The 19,855-nt window shown below is 39.1% G+C and overlaps 1 protein-coding gene across 1 annotated transcript in view; it reads left to right on the top strand.

The window, feature by feature from the left end:
* Positions 1-19,855, top strand: part of ITGA6 (integrin subunit alpha 6) — a 64,611-nt gene that overhangs the window by 34,392 nt on the left and 10,364 nt on the right. The window contains exons 6-21 of the mRNA XM_026677705.2: positions 1,644-1,857; positions 2,849-3,042; positions 3,566-3,657; positions 6,610-6,734; positions 7,356-7,451; positions 8,239-8,300; positions 9,359-9,516; positions 12,037-12,195; positions 14,392-14,507; positions 14,597-14,786; positions 14,883-14,966; positions 16,054-16,133; positions 16,291-16,368; positions 16,454-16,556; positions 18,368-18,541; positions 19,624-19,722. Coding sequence (XP_026533490.1) covers positions 1,644-1,857; positions 2,849-3,042; positions 3,566-3,657; positions 6,610-6,734; positions 7,356-7,451; positions 8,239-8,300; positions 9,359-9,516; positions 12,037-12,195; positions 14,392-14,507; positions 14,597-14,786; positions 14,883-14,966; positions 16,054-16,133; positions 16,291-16,368; positions 16,454-16,556; positions 18,368-18,541; positions 19,624-19,722 — 2,024 coding nt within the window. The remainder of the gene's footprint in view (positions 1-1,643; positions 1,858-2,848; positions 3,043-3,565; positions 3,658-6,609; positions 6,735-7,355; positions 7,452-8,238; positions 8,301-9,358; positions 9,517-12,036; positions 12,196-14,391; positions 14,508-14,596; positions 14,787-14,882; positions 14,967-16,053; positions 16,134-16,290; positions 16,369-16,453; positions 16,557-18,367; positions 18,542-19,623; positions 19,723-19,855) is intronic.

The raw sequence follows: 19,855 nt of genomic DNA, 5'->3' as shown, positions 1-19,855 counted from the left end.
TCTGTAAGCACCACCCAACTCTCACCATTATCATTGTGGGCCAGAAATTAAAGGTGATATTTGCCCACCATATTTAAAGTTCTGACAGGAAAGAAAGAAATAAGAAAAGGAAAGGTAAATAGAGTGATGCACCTGATTTACAACTGCTCTTCCTCCCAGTTGATTGAAGGAATGATAAACTACAAATCCTGTAAACGGCTAAGAACGATCACTGTGTATAACATGTAGTTCTGTTCATAACATAGAATTTAAGCATATGACTTTTCCAGTTTTTGTTATTGTTCTTTTCACATTCTTGAAGGACTTTATCCAGGTGCCTCTAGTAATTACACCACTGGTGCTATCAAAACTGGGAGTACATTTGGCTGGCACTATGTGAGTCCTATAAAAACTAACATAGAGTATTTGGCAAATTAATTCTAATTCAACATTCTTGGCAAAGCATGCCCTTTTTTGAGGTGTGAGAGTATGAGCCATTTTCCATGATAGTGTGAATATGCATTGAACATCATAGGGGTGCTGTAGGTAAGGGGCACAGTCATCTTAAAGTGCATGCAGGGTTTTTTTTTTGGGGGGGGGGGTTAATGTTCACTCATCACTGAAATAGATTGTATGTTTAATTAGTCAATATATTGAAGTTGGGTTTGTATGTGTACACACTGTATATATGTGCCTGTGTAACTATCTTTCTGTTTGAGGGTAGGAAATTGCCATCTATTGCATCTCTGTCTTCTTCATCCTCTTCCTCATTTTGCATTTTGGTTTTGTGATGTGTGTGGGTGTTATATATGAAAATGGTGGATGTGTATATCAAAATAAATGAACGGATGTATGAAGTGTGCACTTATAGACTGAAGAATGGATACATAAAAGTTGTACATGGGATGTGATATTTGTGTCTCTACATGTGTGAGGGAGGGAGAAAAAGTTGTCCTTTTTTTGTTTTAATCAGCTTTAGTCAAACAAGTGGGTTGGGAGACAGTGGAAAATAATTTCAATCCAATGCATACAGATGTTTGAGAAGATGAAAAGGTCCTTCTCAGCCCTGTTGTTCCTTCTCTTGCAAACAAACAAAAAAAAAAAAAAACAAGGGGAAAAAGAGAAAGATACTTAGAGAAGAGAATATTAGTAGCTGAAGGTTGAAATGAGGGGTCCTTGGTGCTCTCTGAGCTTGGCTGTTTTCTTGAAAACATTTCATTATCAAACTAAGTAACATCATCAGTGCAAGTAAGGATTGGGGTTTGCTCTCCTTTGAGCACCAAGGACCCCACGAGAAAGGTGTGAGGCAGATAAAAGTGGTACTCATCTGAACTTCCCTCTTACTTACCGCTGGCCCATAGCTTCCCGAGATACCTCTAAGGAAATGTGGCCTCTATAGAAATCATCTGTCCTGAGATGCATGCAGTTTTGGCCTTACAACATTAGCGGACAGTTTTTGCTTTGATGTGCCTAAAAGTCGGGGTATGTGTTTCCCCTTAACCTGGACCTCCTGTTTAAAAGGAAAAAATAATTGTTGTGATCCAAAGTGTATACAGGCATACTGTCACACTTTCCTAACCCTCCTTTAACATAACAATAGTTGCCAGGCACTATTACAGATCACAGTGTCAGTTGTTTATATGAATATTTGTGTTCTGTTTTAGGATTTTCTTTGGACTCTGGGAAAGGGATAATCTCTCAAGAGGAGACCACTTTTGTTTCCGGTGCCCCGAGAGCCAACCATAGTGGGGCTGTGGTCCTTTTGAAAAAAGACAGTGACATCCAGCGGGCCTTGTCCTCTGTACACATATTTGAAGGCGAGGGGCTGGCCTCTTCCTTTGGCTATGATGTGGCCGTTGTGGACCTCAACAGTGATGGGTAAGATTCCTCTCCTTCATATCTCCCAGTTGTTTTTCTGTGGTGCGTGATCCAATCTTTTTGGCAAAGTGGGAATGGAATTGGGTTCTTTCTCTGCAGAAATAGCAGTGGGCAACCACAGCATAAGAAACAACCCCTGTATCCCTTTCAGAAAAGCCACCAGCCAGATCTTTTATACTTTAAACAGAAAATCCTTTACTCCAAATACACGCAGCAGGTATCAAGTTCAGGAAGGCTAAAAAGATGATGATGATGACGATGAAGAACTAAGATTCTAGAATGTAAGTTATATCTTAGCCATGAATTTTGATTGAATCATGCTTAGCTTTGTAGAGTGATATTTCCTAAGAAGCAAATCTAGGTCCAAATGAGGAAACTCATAAATGCCATGAGATGACCAACCTGTTGGAAGCGTTACAACCAGCATTGCAGGACCTTTGTGATAATCAACCACTAAAGACTATTATAAAGCAATATAAGAGGACTTCTCTTAACTCCTGATGTGTCTAACTGCATTTTCCATCATTCATATCCAGCAATGGCTCTTCATTGTTGAAACTTTTAAAGCCGCAGTTAAGAATTTTTTCTTCACGGATGATTATATGGTGGTTAGCACTTAGCTGGTCTTGGCTGATTGCAAGGGAGGAAAAAAGCAGGATTAAAACTGGTTAGTGTTTGGAAATTATCAAAATAGGTAGAAGAGAAAAAATGAAAAAAAAATTAAAAGCAAGGATAATCGTTGCTTTCGTAAGTATTTTAAGAAAATTCTGAGTATTTACTAGCATTCTTTTCTAAGAAAGACGTTGGTGTTCACAAAGGAGCTAGAAATCCAGCTTGATTCAAGCAAATCGCTCCCATTTTTTGCACCATGCATTGAGCAAGAGTTGTTTAACTGATCGGATCTCTTCAAAGTTGCTTGGGAGTATTTTTTTTTTTTTTTTTTTTTTGAGAGAGAGAGAACTTAAAACCAATTTTTGCTCTACTTTTTCAGTTGGCAAGATATTGTTGTTGGAGCCCCACAGTATTTTGAAAGAGATGGAGAAATTGGTGGTGCTGCATATGTGTATATTAATCAGGAAGGCAAATGGGACACAGTAAACCCAATTCGCCTCAATGGAACTAAAGACTCCATGTTTGGGATTGCAGTTGAAAACATTGGTGATGTTAATAAAGACGGCTTTCCAGGTAAGCAGGAAAGAAACTTGTATGTATTGTATGGATTTGGATTTGCATGGATTTTTTGTTAACATTCAGCAGTTGGCCCAAAGTATCCAGAAACCTGAATGCAACATAATGCTTAATCCATACTTCTTCGGAGCCAATAATTTTTTTCTTTATTCATTTATTTTTGTGTAGTTTATTTATCATTTTTACATCCCATGTTTTGTTTTAAAATTAGTCAACAAAACTGACATCATAGAGCTACGAATACCATGGAATACTGAGCAGCGTTTTGTCTAAAATTCAAACATTTTGAAATTTTCATTTATCCTTAGGAAATTTGCACCTTGAAAAACGTATTCTTTGTGGCTTAATTTATAATTTGTTACTTGAAATTTAGAGATTTGTCATTTTATAGTTCTCTCTCTTTTGCTAAAATTTTGCATGCTTGTTTTGTTATCCCATGTAAACAACCCATGTTTAGAAATAAGAAAGATCATCCTGAGTATTGTGTTTTCTTTTCTCTAATCTTCTTTTTAAAATACAGATATTGCTGTAGGGGCTCCTTATGCTAAAGAGTTTGGCAAGGTATATCTCTATCATGGCTCCAGGAATGGAATAAACACAAAACCAGCACAGGTATTAACTTGCAACATTTGCCTTCTGGGTATAGTGGAATTTCATTTCTTTTATCTACTCACTTGATCCTGAACAGCTGCCCAAGTCATTCAAGTCATCAGCTTCCATCACTTACTGACTTTTTACACTATATTTATTTTATCTAATATTGTATTACCCCCAAGGAAGCTTCAGAGCTTCCTTCCTATTTCCTTTCTTCCAGAAGTGCTGGTCCACTTCTTTTCTGCCTTTTAATCCTCCCTGTTTTCAGCTCTGTGCAGATCAGGTCACATTTAATTAATGTGTAAGGAGGGCGTTGTATCATATTCAGTTTGCCATGCATGCATTACCTTTCCACACTCCTTTATGATAGTCTGAAAAGAACTTTCTATGTAGAATTCCTGTGGGAGTTGGAATCCTTTGTTAGTCTCAAACACGTCTTGAGGAATCTAGTGGACCTAGGTCTCTGTTTATGCTACCATGACATGGACTCACAAGAAGGCACAGTTAATGGGTATAAAAAGAGTTTTGCCTCTCTCCAACAACAGCAAAACTGCTATTTTTCCTTAGCAGGAAGGGAAGGAGGGCAGTAGGGAACTTGGGAGGATGATGCTGGATTGGGAAGAAGTCATTGCATTGGTATAGGGAAGGCAATGCACTGTGTTGCACTTGCAAAAATGTTATTGATGGTGCACCACTGTTTCCAATGACCACAACTCCAAAGAGAATGCTCAGGAACCAAAATGTTGGGGACGGGAAAACCATAGGTATTCCTCTTCCTATTCTCCTTTTCAGTGCTCCGGTTTTTCCGTCTTTTTATATCTGAACTTGAAGGATAGAAAAGGGCAGGAAATACAGAAACATGCAGTATATCGATACTGTTCCCTTGATATAAGGACATTAGCAATAGCAGTAGCACTTAGACTTATATACTGCTTCACAGGGCCTTACAACCCTCTCTAAGCGGTTTTACAGAGTCAGCATATTGCCCTCAACAATCTAGGTCCTCATTTTACCGACTTTGGAAGGATGGAAAGCTGAGTGAACCTTGAGCCGATGAGAATTGAAATGCCAGCAGTCAGCAGAAGTAGCCTGCAGTAGTACATTCTAACCACTGTGCCACCACGGCTCTTAGATATAGCTTTATGTTTATATTAGATATAGTTTAGGGTTTTTTTCAAGAGCTGTCTTACTTGCAAAAGCAACATGTGCTTTTTAAATTTAGGGTGTTTAAATGAGCCTATCAACTACCAACATTTAGGCTTGGATCCTTCTTTCCTGCAAGCTTTGTGAATATTTTTTTTTCAATCAGGTTTTTGATTCTTCTTTTCTGTTTCAAATCATAAGTTTTCTTCATATATGAAGTGAAGAAATGACCTCAGATAAATACGGATATAATTTCTCTTAATTGCCATTGATTCTTCCATTATTCATAAGTATTATGCATTCAAGAAATCTAGAAAAAATTGACTACCTGTTCTGAGCAGTCAACAATAAATTCTTAAGTCTGTAGGTCAATAATTCTAACAAAAGCTTACAATTTGACAAGAGTGATGAAGAGATGCAAGACTCTTATGCATGTAGACATTAGTTGTGGATAGAAACTGGGATGAATTAGAAACTAATGGACAAACTAAGCATGGGGATTAAAAAGTAAGTTACAACTGGCAAATCAAACAAAATTAAAAGAACAGCAAACAGCAAAATTCTTCACAATTCAGAAGTGTTTTGTCATTTGAGCAAAGCTCAGTTTGACCAGAATATTCTTTTTATATTGTTTCCTGTTTAGGAAAATGCAGGGTCTAAGGCTTGAAATAAATTGCCACTTGCAGTTCAGTGATCTTGCAGCTTTCATTCTGTCTAGCATACTTTTGATTCCCTCCCTCCCCCATCTATTTAATACTGTAGGTGATAGAATTGCCAGTCACTTTCTCTCAACCACAGACTTGGAGGCTGAAAAGCATTTCAGAAGAAGGCAATGGCAAGCAACTTATTCAGTGGATATGTTTGGGAAATTGCCAAGAGTCAAGGTTGACTTAAAGGGACACCCCAAGACTTGTCTAGAAATGGGTGGGAGCTAAATGAAGAAAGCAGTGTTGCATTGTTGTTCTGCAAATTATGTCCCTTCTTTACTGGCATTATGATGTCATGTCCATGTACAACAGGACGGAGCTTCCAGTGCAATGCTGTTTCGGTTATGTTGATGAAAGCATCTGATCTTTTATTTATTTATTTATTTATTTATTTATTTGATTTGCCAATTGTTTACAAGATAATAAGTATAAATGTATACATAGTTGTGAATACATGAAATGGTTACATATAAGAAAAATAAAAGAATAAGAGAAACAATAGGACAGGGACGGTAGGCACGTTGGTGCGCTTATGCACGCCCCCTACAGACCTCTTAGGAAAGGGGTGAGGTCAATAGTAGACAGTCTAAGGTTAAAGTTTTTGGGGTTTGGGGAAGAAACTACAGAGTCGGGTAGAGTATTCCAGACATTGACCACTCTATTGCTGAAGTCGTATTTCCTGCAGTCAAGTTTGGTGCGGTTTACTTTGAGTTTGTATCTATTGTGTGCTCTTGTGTTGTTATGGTTGAAGCTGAAGTATTCATTGACAGGTAGGACATTGCAATGTATGATTTTGTATACCATGCTTAAGTCAGACCGAAGACGGCGTAATTCAAAGGTGTTTTTTCAAGAGGGAACTGGAGTTTCTTTTTCTTTGAAGACATTTTGCTTCTCATCCAAGAAGCTTCTTGAGGATTTTTCTAAGCGTCTTCAAAGAAAAATAAGAAAGTCCAGTTGCCTTTTGAAAAAGCACCTTTGGAACATCCATGACCTGGGTGACTGAAAATCTCCATAGACACCTGATCTTGTGGATATCTCAGCATAGGTTCCTACACGTTGAACGTTAAAGGGATAGTTTAACACTGTGCTGCATTTGTATGCTTTCGTTTTGCATTTCTAGATTCTTGAAGGTGAAAAAAATGTCCCATTCTTTGGGTACTCTATCACTGGAAATATGGATCTTGATGGAAACTCTTACCCTGACATTGCTGTTGGATCTCTTTCAGATACTGTTTCAGTTTACAGGTATGTGCTCTCCTTACTATAGTTTAACTGTCCCCATAAATAAAAGAGGTTTTTAAAGTAAGTTTATTCAGCTACAGTAGTTATCAAATTTGTAAGACCGATTGATTCCATAACAACTCTTAGGTTACTAAGGGGTGTGAAGAATATTTTGAATTCAAACTATCTTGGCTCTGATGTGTTGATTTTTATGCAAATCAGTTGCTTCTTGTTCCTATCATTTTAGATGGATGTTTTTCAACCTTGGTGACTTTAAGATGGGTGGATTTCAACTACCAGGATTCTCCAGCCAGCAAAGTGGAATTCTGGAAGTTGAAGTCCACCCATCTTAAAGTCACCAAGACTAAGAAACTGTTTCTAAATTATTTCCAATGTGAAGCTATGCTAAACTTTGAAATAGCCTTATTACTATTTGCCTAGGTCCAGTTTCGTAGATAGGTATGATTTTAATATACTATTATACAAAATAAAGCAGGGTAGCTTTCATTCTCCTTGCGTGACATCCTAATCTTAAGACGGAAGCTTCAAGCTATTCTTACTATTTATTAGTGCAATGCCATTCTTCTTTTCTCTTACTACTTTTATTTTAATGATCTTTTCTCTCCTTGCTTCACGTCTCACAAGATCAAGGCCTGTAATAAGCATTAAGAAATCCCTTATGATCTCACCAGACAAAATTGATCTGAATATGGAGAACTGTGAAGTGTCCAGTAAACTTTGGTAAGCCACTGACCCTTTTGTTTTTGTTTCCATTTTTAGCAAAAAAGAATTTACATTTAAGTGGTTTATGTGGAACTTTAGTCATATCTTGGTGTAACGTATCGTCATAGGGGTATTCAATTAGCCCATTAATATTTTTAGGATGTTTCTTTCAGAAGTTGGTTGCACAGAATAAATGCATCACCCCTTCATTAAGGATGGTCCTACCTCTGTTGTAGAACATGTGCTTCGTATCAGATTCCTGCGCTAGCATCTCTAGAAAGAGCTGAACAAAATCCAGCCTTAGTCCAGAAGGAGAGAGCAAGGCAAACAAAGGACTGTTCTGTTTCCTTATTCTCCTCAGTGATGACTTGTTGGTAGAGTTAGAATAAGAAATGTGTGGTGCAGCAGAGTCAGGAAGTTTCAATGCTTAATTGGAATTCTGTGCTCGGGTGCAGACCTAGACACATAGCCAACATTTTCTCTCCCTGATGGAGCTGGCAACTCCATGCTAATTTTATTTCAGTTTCATGAGGCTGGCAAGGATAAAGTCGCAATGTGGAAGCTTTCCAAGAGAGAGGAGACTTTGTACATTATTTAATTAGCTTCTAAAGAACTCAGGCCTTGTGCAAAACTGTGCTGTTTAGGACAACTGACAATACTGAGCTATCTAAAATGTGTCTGAGAGTCCAGTATAAGAGGAAGGACTCTCAAAAAGAGGTCCTTCCTTCTTGAGTTTCCTACAACTTTTAAGAGTTATATAGAACTCGCTTTTTAAAATCACTTTTATCCTCTTGAACTTTTGCAGCCTGAACATTAGATCATGTTTCGAATATACAGCCAGTGAGAGTAAATTCAATCAAGAAATAAGTAAGTTTTTATAATAATAATTGTCTATCATTATTGTCCTAGAAGATAGTACTTTGTTGATCTTGGGGGAAAAAAACTAAGTAGTTTCTGGCCTTGTTAGTACTTAGATAAACGACCACCAGGAAATCCCAAGGCTGTAACTTACAATGGGAAGTAAAACACAGAAGAAGGCAGGGCAAATCACTTCCATATTGTTGTCAAGCAAACAAATCACCAACACAAATAATACAGTATCAAAAAGTCAAGCTCCAGTTGAGAGTCTTGAATTTTTTTAAAGCATCCTTATTACTTTTGTGGATGATTTCAGAAATTTAGCTTTCTCATCCTGTCTTCTTTGTGTATGTGAATACACTGCAAGGTCACTGCAGAGAAATATCAGCCTAGCAGGAGTTTTCTCCATGGTGACTTTCTTTTTCTTTGTAGATCAATCTTGAGTCTTTCAGTTGAATTTGAAGAAAGAAAAAGAAGCCAATCTAGATTGTCCGGTCTGGATATTCTGGATGTGTCTCGGCTCACAGTTGCCAGAATTTGGCCTCTTGAGTCTGAAAGATCTGAAATTTAGGAACAGTCTTCAAAATGGATTGAACTGAATGCCTACTTAAAGAAAAATATGTTCTGTTTCATTCATTTATTTATTTATTTTTAATGCCCACCCACCCCACCCTGTGCCAAAGTTGGGTTAAAACAGTTAAGGCTGCAGAGCACTGGCACTCTTTTTGCTTTTCTGTTTGTTTCCTTTGAAAACAAAAGTCACATCACATCACTACCATAATTCTTGAGATTGTCAACCATCATGTGGCTGAATTAACTCATTGTGCCAATGCGTTCAAATATAGCAATTGGGATGAGCACAAGACTATATCATAAAACAAACTATAGTATAATTTCCAGGGACACTTTTCAAAACAAAAGTATTTGGATAGTTGGCTAACCATGTGGAGTGGTTTTCTTCCCCGACCTAGCTTGGAGGGAGTGCAACTTTTATTGTGCTGTATCTCTTAGCCTTACTATTGCCAAGTGTTTTTTTTTTTTTTCCCCCACGCTTCTCCTTTCTCCAGTTTTGGACTATACGTTTGAAGCAGATCATGAGAGGAAGAAATCAGGCTTGCTACCAAGAGTGCATTTTACTAAGCCTCCCTCTGTTCCATTTAGCGGAAGTGTAATTCTGAAAAGACAGAAGATGGAAGAGTGTGTGAATAGCAGGCTCGAATTAGAGGTATGATGATTTAAAAAAAAAAAGAGCTACAATTGTTGTAGGGCTCTCATTTTCAGGTTACAGTTGGATCAAACCCAACATGAGTATAGGGATGGTGTACTGCCCCACCACACATACATGTGTTGTTCTAAAGTGTTCATTAATACTCCCAGCAGTTCCCTTCACCCAGCCTGAGAACTATCCCAAATAGATCCAGCCACAAGCAGGCCAAGATTAGTCCACAAGGCAATGGCCAAATAGTCCATAAAACAATAGAAAGTTGCTCTAACAACTAAGTCCACCAAACAAACTGAAAGCACATCCATGAGGGCTCACTTGGCAAGAGAAGTTCCGCATCTCCAAAGCGCAAAGTCAAGCAGGAAGCATGAACAAACACACAGCCATAAACCAAACATGTTCCAATGCCTCCCTCTGCCTGCTGTGATAAATAGCTTTCTGGTGCAGCCCATCAAGACGGGTGGGGCCTTCTCCCAAGTAATCTGGCAGATCTCCTTTGCTCTTGTCTTTTATCGCCCTGGGTGCTCTCGGATCCAACACGGAAGGCAGCTCCTCTTCTTCATTGGCCTACAAATTGTCCCCAGCCAAAGCCCCTGTAAATCTCTTTCAGTTCCAGAGTCATTAATTAACCCAGTTTCTGACGTGTCAGGAATGAGCTCATCATCTAAGGAAGAGTCAGTCGTCCAAAGGAGACATCACAGACGGCCAGCTTGCCGATCACAGGCCACAAATGAAAGCCATAGTAACTGCTGCAGGGGGAAACAGCTTGAATTTCTCCAGCTATCTTGGACCCCAACTCCCATCCCTCCCAGGAAACTTACCTGGATTATTGGTATTATTGTCACAAAAATCTGGAAGGCTTGCCCACTTCTTGCATTAAAGATTTCAGTAGAGGTCAAGGTCAGAATGGTCTAACCTCACCAGAATGCCTACAAGATTGTTCCAGTACAGTAGTCCTCAACTTACAGCAGTTCATTTAGTGACTGTTCAAAGTTACAATGGCACTGAAAAAAGGGAGTTATGACCATTTTTCACACTTATGGCCATTTGCGGCATCCCCATGGTAACATCATCAAAATTTGGATACTTGGGCAACTGGTTCATATTTATGATGGCCGCAGTGTCCTGGGGTCACGTGATCTCTTTTTTCGACCTTCTGACAAGCGAAGTCCATGGGGAAGCCAGTTTCACTTAACAACCATGTTACTAACTTATCAACTCCAGTGATTCACTTAACAAATGTGGCAAGAAAGATTGTAAAACGGGGCAAAACCACCCAACAAATGTCTCACTTAACAACATAAATGTTGGGCTCAATTGTGGTTGTAAGTCGAGGACTACTTATACTACCAAAGTTGGTTATCCCTCAAAATGGCCTTTTCTGACTGAAATGAAGTCATTCTGGTAAAGATGGATGAGATATTTCAGGATCAGAATATTCCAGTCTTGAATTTTTTGTTGCATTTGCCATAGAACTCTAACACCTGTCGTATACTCCACCATAATGTTTAGTAGCATTTGGTCCTGCACATAATGGAAGCTCCTGGAAGAAGCTTCCACTATTATGGGGTGCTGGAAAAGTTCTGGAGGGTATGGTCCCTCTTTGCATTAAGGATGAAAAGGGAGAGGAAGCTAAATAAAATAATGTTGGTTTCTGTGTTTAACTTCAGTTTAGCATGTGAGCCTTTATATAATTTTAGGAGACATGCAATTCATTATATCTTACACTGTGTACCAGCTCTTTAAAATTGGGGTGAGGATGTCTTTACTTTAAAATGACACTTGAATTGGGGGCATTGAAAACATCTGATTGATCTAAATGATGATGTTCAGGAATTTTAAAAGAACTGGGCGATTCTCCCAAGCTCCCAAGTGAAGATGGAACTCAGACTTGACAAGGATTTGAGTTATATGCTGTTGTTGGACAAGCCATCGTTTGTATTTTTGTATTTTAATTTTAAAAACTTTTTAATTGAAGGACACCCAGAATCCTTGGAAGTTGTGTGGCCTATAAATTGCTTACTTGTTTGCATGAATGAATAAACAAATAGCATTATATTCCAGTTTTGTGGTAGTATGTGTTAGGTAAAAGTAAAGGTTCCCCTCACACATACGTGCTAGTCATTTTCTGGCTCCAGGGGGTAGTGCTCATCTCCGTTACAAAACCAAAGTGCCAGTGCTGTCCGAAGACGTCTCCGTGGTCATGTGGTTGTCATGACGAAACGCTAAAGGCGCGTGGAGCAATGTTACCTTTCCGCCAAAGTGGTCCCTATTTTTCTACTTGCATTTTTACATGCTTTTGAACTGCTAGGTTGGCAGAAGCTGGGGCAAGTAACGGGAGCTCGCTCTGCTACGAGGTGCTAAGGATTCGATCTGCCGACCTTTCTGATCGACAAGCTCAGCGTCTTAGCCACTGAGCCACCGCGTCCCATGAGCCACCGCGTCCTTGTATGTGTTAGTAGGTTTGGACCCAGTTGGAGTGAATTCCATATATTAATCAGAAACCCCTCTCTTATTTCTTAGGAAAAAATCAAAGATAAATTACGTCCAATTCCTGTATCTCTTAAAATTGCACTTCATACCCCTGAGAGCTCAATAAAACCCAGAAGAAGACAAGGAAGGTCACTGCCAGATCTTACTCCAATTCTGGATGCTGATGAGCCCGACACCATGCATTCAGAGGTAAGTTATTTACTTGAATCTTTATGCTAGACATCTATAAGAGTCTTATTATGCTATATCATCATTAGAAAATCTATTAAAAAAAGGAAATATTACCTCAATAATGTCAGTCAGTGCCAATATACTGTAAGTTATTTGTCAAGAAAAGAAGGTTACAAGCATTGGGAATGAAAAGTAGATCTTCCTTCCCTTGTTGGAGATGATAAAATGGCACATTAAATTATGTTCCTCTTCCCATAGACCAGGGGTCTGCAACCTTAAACATTCAAAGAGCCCAAAGGACCCGTTTCCCACAGAAAAGAAAACACCAGGAGCCACAAAACCTGGGTGGACGTGGCCAACTCGATGTCACTCCCTCCCACCCAATCACATGACCTCCCGCCACGCCTACCCAGGTTGTGTGGCTCCCAGTAATTTATTTTCTCTGGGAAACAGGTATCTCTCTCTGTGTGTGTGTGTGTCTCTCCTCTCCTCTCTCCTCTCTCTCCCACTCTCTCTCATAGCTCCCTCTCTTGTGTGTGTTTTCTCTTGAACCATTTCCAAAAACAAGTGAGGGTTGGAGTTGTTGGTTTTTTTTTTCTGATGTTGTTCTTCTTTGGGTGCTTTTTACTATATGGTTTAAATCAAGAGTCATTTCAGGTTCCCAGATAAATCCCCCTGCTGTGGCTTCCTGTCACTGAATCCTCCAGTGGCTGGCCCCGCCCCTCACCTTCCCCTCCCACTTACTCACTCCTCACCTGAGAAGGCGGCAGATGGAGACTCGTTCCCTATTCCAGAGCGGGAACAAAGCATCCCTCTACTTGCCCCTTCTTCCAGTCCTTCTTGATGCTACATACATTGGGGAGACGTGTGACTTTCACTCTGCCCCAAGACACTGGCTGGGCCAGCTGCAGCCAATGCTCCATGTCGTAATGGGCTCCAGGAAGAGGAGGTGATGCCATCTCCCCCATTGAGAAGCACGCTAAATTTAAGTGTGCTGTGCAAGGCGCTGCAAGAGCAGCAGGCAGGCCATGGAGGCAGCAAGAGGAATATGGGGAGATGCATGTCTTTCTCTTCGCCCCGAGACACTGACGCTACTGCTCTTGCTGCCTCCATGGCCTGCTTGCTGCTCTTGCAGCGCCTTGCGCAGCACACTTATATTCAGCACGCTTCACAACGGGGGAAACGGCATCCGCTCCTCCTCTTGGAGCCCATTACGACATGGAGCATTGGCTGCAGCTGGCCCAGCCAGTGTCTCAGAGTGGAGAAAGTTGCTCATCTCCCCCAGTGTCTGAGGTGTGCACGGCACCAAGAAAGTCTGGAAAAAGAGGCAAGTAGAGGGGTGCTTTGCTCCTGCTCTGGAATACAGAACGAGTTGCCATCTGCTGCTGTCAGGGCAGGCAAGGAGTGACTGTGAGGGGAGGGCAAGGGGCGGGGCCAAACTAGTGGTGGTATCATCTGACAGGGAGCTGCAGGCAAGGGACCAAAGAGCCACCTGCAGCTCTGGAATCGCATGTTGCTGACCCCCACCATAGACAGAGGGCTCTGTACCTTTCTTCCAATAATGTTGTACTGCTAAGAGTTGTGAAATACCTGTTCCTGAGCTTTAAATGCTGGTTCAAATACAAGGCAGCCCCTTTGCTCCTGATGAATGGAACGTTGACTTCTTAGTAATGAGAATTGTTGATGGGCTACAGCAGAGGTTTGTAAACTTGGTAAGACTTGTGGACTTCAACTCCCAGAATTCCTCAGCCAGCCATGCTGGTAGGGGAATTCTGAGAGTTGAAGCCCTCAAATCAGGAGCAAAATTGCCAAGTTTGGTGACCCCTGGTCGAGACAATACAGTTCACCTGTCTTATTCCTGGATCTAAACATTGATGAAATAAAGCACAAAGAGGGAAGTGGGTCTTATCCCATCCTGGTAGAGTAGCAAAGATACTTGTTTGTGGAAATGAAAAAAAATAGGACAGGAAGAACTGAAGGTAGCTTTCTGTAGATGCAACACAATGTGACAGGAGTGATAGATTTGATATTGAGTCTGAATTATTTTCCTATTTCTTTTCCTATTTATGGTTGCATATAATGAGACAGCTGATTGCTGCTCATGTTAACATGTGGTGTGTATACAATAAATTAGAACAGCCTCCTTCCTCTTGATTTTTATCATATCACCTATGGCATTTGATATCAAACCGTTGAACTTGTATTCTTTCTTAGGTGCAGTTTCTGAAAGAAGGCTGTGGATCAGACAACATATGCCACAGCAATTTGAAGATGCATTACAGATTTTGCACCAAAGAGGGAAACGAGGACAAATTTGCCTATTTCCCCATGTAAGTCTACAGAAGGAATTAGTAAGAACGTGGTACTCACACTTTTACTCTCCAGTTCTCAGTGATGTGACTCTGTTCTATTTCTCCAGGGAAAACAATGTTCCGGTGCTTGTTCTCAAAGACCAGAAAGAGATCGCCCTTGAAATCACAGTGACCAATAATCCTTCCAGTGCCATGCACCCCCTGAAAGATGGCGAAGATGCTCATGAAGCAAAACTTATAGCAACCTTTCCAGACAGCTTGACTTATTCTACTTACAGGGAGTGGAAGAGCTTTCCGGTAAATCATTCCACCAAATGATGAGGATGTTCAAAGATACTGTGGTTTCACTTAAATTTTGGCTTGATGCAGTTTTTTTTTTTTTAATTAATTCAGGAAAAACTTGTCTCCTGTGGTGCTAATCCAAATGGTTCTCAAGTGGACTGTGAACTTGGAAATCCTTTCAAAAGAAATTCTACCGTAAGCGTGGTTTCTTTTATGAGACGGGGTGGCGCGGTGGTTAGAATGCAGTACTGGGGGCTACTTCTGCTGCCTGCCGACTGCCTGCAATTTGGCAGTTCGATTCTGAACGGCTCAAGGTCGACTCAGCCTTCCATCCTTCCGAGGTCGGTAAAATGAGGACCTAGATAGCCGAGGGCCATAGGCTGACTCTGTAAACCGCTTAGAGAGGGCTGTAAAAGCACTGTGAAGCAGTGTGTAAGTCTAAGTGCTATTGCTTCTCAGATAATGGGATGACTGAAAATCAGGGTGCTCTACATTTCTGATAGGTGAAGTACAGGTAGTCCTTGACTTACGACCATAATTAAGCCCAAGATTTCCATTGCTAAGCAAAGCAGTTGTTAAGTGAGTCATGCTTCATTTTACAACCCTTTTGCCATGTGAATAACCATAGCTTAATGATCATGTGTTCGTTAACTGAATCTCACTTCCCTTATTGATGTTGCTTGTTAGAAGTTGCAAATGACATCCCCAGAACCCTGTGATGCTGCAACCATTGTAAATACATGCTGGTTGCCAAGCACTTGTAATTTGATGACATGACTGTGGGGATCCGCTAATGGTCATAAATGTGAGAACTGGGCATTATTCACTTTTTTCAAGTCCATTGTAACTTTGACTGCTCTGTAAATGAATGGCTGTAAGTCCAGGATTACCTGCATACTATCCCCTCATTAAATGACTGAGTTTAAAAATTAAAGTGGAACCATATTTATCTGTATAATCAAACGTATCAAAAATTAAGCAAAGCAGCCACTCCTTATTTCCTATTTATGGTAGAAGTCATAAAAGGGGCATCTTTTAGCAAAAAGTGAGAAGGGGGGGGGAGCATACATAATGTAAAAAGCTAGAAATTATACAATGCTTGCTGTAAAACTTCTCGCTAAAACATTGGCTTTAGTAAATTTCAGTAACAAATAAGACACTGTCGCCAGTACATCAGTTATGTCTCTCTGATTGTAATCAATCCCAGCAAATAAACCACTTATGGCATATAAGATTTATGCCTGCAATATAGTGTAATCACTCTTTTTATTCCTTTTCTTAGGTTACATTTTATGTGATTTTAAGTACAACCAAGGTTAATGTCGATACGAAAGAGCTGGATATCAATTTGAAACTGGAAACGTAAGATCTTTTTTTAAAACTGGATTCATCAAGTTCCCTACTCTGTTTCTAATACTTTGATTTGGCTATGAAATAGGTTGTGAACACATCTGCATTTATAACATGAAAATAATTAATTATTCCTTGACAGTATCCTTTTCTTTCATTTTTGTTGCAGGACAAGCAATCAGACTAATTTGAAACCAATTACTGCGAAAGCTAAAGTTGTTATTGAACTGCTTTTATCACTTACAGGGTAAGTGTCCTTTAGAAATCAGTGCCAGAAACTGTCCCTTTTAAAGGTCATTTTCATATATTTGTATTTTTTTTTTTTACAACAGGGTTGCTAAACCTTCCCAGGTGTATTTTGGAGGTAATATTATTGGGGAAAGTGCAATGAAATCTGAACATGAGATCGGTAGTTTAATTGAATATGAATTCAGGGTAAGTTGGCATACATGAAAAAAAGGTTATTTCCTTTTTTTGGTGATCAAATAAACTTGAAATTTTATACATAGTCTTGCATTTTTTAAAAGATCCTCACTAGGGAGAAGTTAGCCTTTGCTTTTCTGGCAAAATGCAATGCACAGATGTTCAACAGTGCATATAGCTATATCACTGCTTGAAATCAACCAGTAAAGTTGGATGCGTAAAAACAGATAAAAAAATTGACTTTGTACCACTGCATTTTATATTCAAACTATTTCACATCTTTTAGATGTACCATTAACTGCATATTCCTGAGAAATATTTGAAGGGGTAGGGATGAGGAAATACCCCAGACTGTTTAGTGATTGAGAAATAATACCTTCAAGCATTAAAAAGCTATGTTTATTTTAATTAATAATCATCTCTTGATAGGTGGGTGGTTTTTGATATGTTCTTAGGTCTTCTAATTAATTGCATTTACCCAAACATTTGTAAATAATGCAAATAGAATACATAGATAGATATAATTCTTTATTGGCCAAGTGTGATTGGATACACAAGGAATTTGTCTTGGTGCATATGCTCTCAGTGTACATAAAAGAAAAGATACATTTGTCAAGAATCATAAGGTACGACACTTAATGATAGTCATAGGGTACAATAAGCAATCAAATCATACTAGGAAACAGTCAATAAAAATTGTTAGGATACAAGCAACAAACTTAAGTCATACAGTCATAAGTAGGAGGAGATGGATGAAAGAAAGGATGGGAGGATTAATAGTAATAGTAATGCAGACTTAGTAAATAGTTTGACAGTGTTGAGGGAATTATTTGTTTAGCAGAGTGATTTTTCCATCTTTAAAATTTCCATCTTTAGGGAGTGCATCAACACTGCATTGAGTCTATTTAATTGGTAGTTTACACCTTCTGTTAAAGAGAAAAAAGAGAGAAGAAAAGAAAGAATCTGAATGAGATGAGAGCTCATTCCATAGTAAAAATTGTGGGAATGTATTGACTTAGATTTTAAATTCCCATGATAGGAACAATCACCACAGGATTCTCACAATGGTAATGAAACAGGAGATACATTTTTTCCCATTTTGATCCATGGTACCCAGTGGTGGGATTCAACCAGTTCACATCGAGAACCGGTTGTTAACTTTCTGAGAAGTTTGGTGAATTGGTTGTTGGAAGAAATTATTAGGGCAGAGAACTGGTTGTTAAATTATTTGAATCCCACCACTGATGGTACCTTATAATAAACCTGCTCCAGACAATTGTTGGACTTAAGAAAAAGGAATGGGGAGTGACGCAAAGAGTTATAGGAACTTCCTTCCATCAGCAGGAATCTTTGATGTGTCAGAGTCCTGTTCCATAAACAGAAGGAGCACTACCAAACTAACAGTGTTTATCAGCCATAGGAATCACTAGAAATACTAATTTCAGTTGTTCCTAGTCCCCAGGACACACTTGCCCTCAAGCTGCTTATATAAAACAGAATTGTTTTAAAAATCATACCTTCAAGTGATTTTGGTTCTGTTAGATTTTTCTCAAAATCAAAGATGCAAGCAAAATAAATGGCTTATGTATCAGAACTCACACTGTACGTGATTGTATTGGAAGTTGAGCAACTTAACTTCAACCTGACCTAGACATTTGGAAAAGACTGTACTGAAGAAGGCTGAAATGAGAGTTTTATACTATCTTGCCATAATAAGTAAAAAGGAAACACATTCACGGTAAATTTAATATTTGCATGGTAGTTTTTTAAGGGTGTCATCTACTAATTAATATGACCAAATGCATGTATTTTGTTTCTGACAGATCACGAACTTAGGTAAACCACTGAAAACATTTGGTACAGCTTTCTTGGAAATTATGTGGCCGAAAGAACTGAGAGGAGGCAAGTGGTTGCTCTATTTGGTTTCCATTCATTCAAAGGAATTAGGAGAATTACAGTGTACTCCTCAAAATGAAATAAACCTTTTGAATGTTCAGGTAAATGAGTGTGACTGCATATTTTTCAATTGAAATGGCTGTTCTGTGGTGTTTATAAGGGATTGGTGATTGGGTTAGCTTGATCTTGGCTTCTTGAATAAAGAATGAAACACCTGAGGATGTGTGTTTGTTTCCTTGGCACGCTATTTTGGCAAGTCCTGCTGATATTTCACAAAATTGAAATGTATGAAAAAAGATTATTTCCTTTTTTGGGGGGAGGGGGTAACAAATAAGCTTGAAATTTCACACACATAGTCTTGCCTTTGTATCTCAATGGCAAGAATGAGCTAGTTTGGTTTAGTAGTTAAGGCACCAGTTTAGAAAGCGGGAGACTGTGAGTTCTAGTCCTTCCTTAGCCAAGAAAGCCAGCTGGGTGACCTTGGGCCAGTCACTCTCTCTCAGCCCAACCCACCTCACAGGGTTGTTCTTGTAGGGAAAATTAGGAGGATGTATGTTGCCACCTCGAGCTATTTGTAAAATAAAGATACAATACAAATAAAATAAAAACAAATTTCTGGAATGCGGGAAAGGATACCATACAGTATCTGTTAGAATTAGAAATGGAGAAATGAATAGAAAAGTTTTCCTTCCTTTTTCTTGAGGAAAACCATACCAATAACCTGTGGAATTTTCATATTCCTTGCTTTATAAATTCTGTATGCATTCCATTAAGCAGCCTCCATCCCAACAAGTTCCATCTTCCTGCTTGTGGCAAGTAAACACACAACAACATATTTATATGCTACCAGTAGAGTTATTTCTTTGGTCCTAGTAGACCTAAGGCAGAATTTGCTAAGCTCTTCATAACCCAGGATTGAGCTATCTGAAAGAACGTGTCCCATGTCTGAAATGAATATAGCTTATGTCACAATGGCATGGTACTTTTTTTTGTTATTTACCCTGCCTTAGCACTCACAGTCTTTTGAAAACTATATTGAGATGGAAACTTAATAAAAGCTTGTGAACTTGGCTACAGAATTCAATAGTAAAAGTTGCCTTAAACAGTTGTTTCTCTTTATTTTTTAATTATCTGCAGCATGCTTTTATGTTAACTATTTTTGTATGTCTGTTCATATTTCTAGCGATCTCAAAATGCACGGATAAAACGTGAAGTTGCAGAGAAGCAGACAGAGGGTAGCCAAAGCTTTTCTTTGTTTAGAGAAAGAAAGTATAAGACATTGGTAAGCACTTATTTAATCAGTGACAAATTGCCTTGTCAACTTCCCCCTCAGTATTTATTTTTGGAACCAGAAATAAGACATATGTTCTAAAATAACAGGAACACCTCACTTGCTTTGTTTCTTTGGAATTCAG

The sequence above is a fragment of the Notechis scutatus genome, chromosome 1 (genome assembly GCF_049901735.1).
Source record: "Notechis scutatus isolate UNSWTSFEM ecotype Mainland chromosome 1, rNotScu1.2, whole genome shotgun sequence".
In the NCBI taxonomy this organism is placed as follows: domain Eukaryota; kingdom Metazoa; phylum Chordata; class Lepidosauria; order Squamata; family Elapidae; genus Notechis; species Notechis scutatus.
The sequence above is the reverse complement of the archived record's forward strand: the minus strand, read 5'-3'. Positions and strand labels throughout refer to the sequence as shown.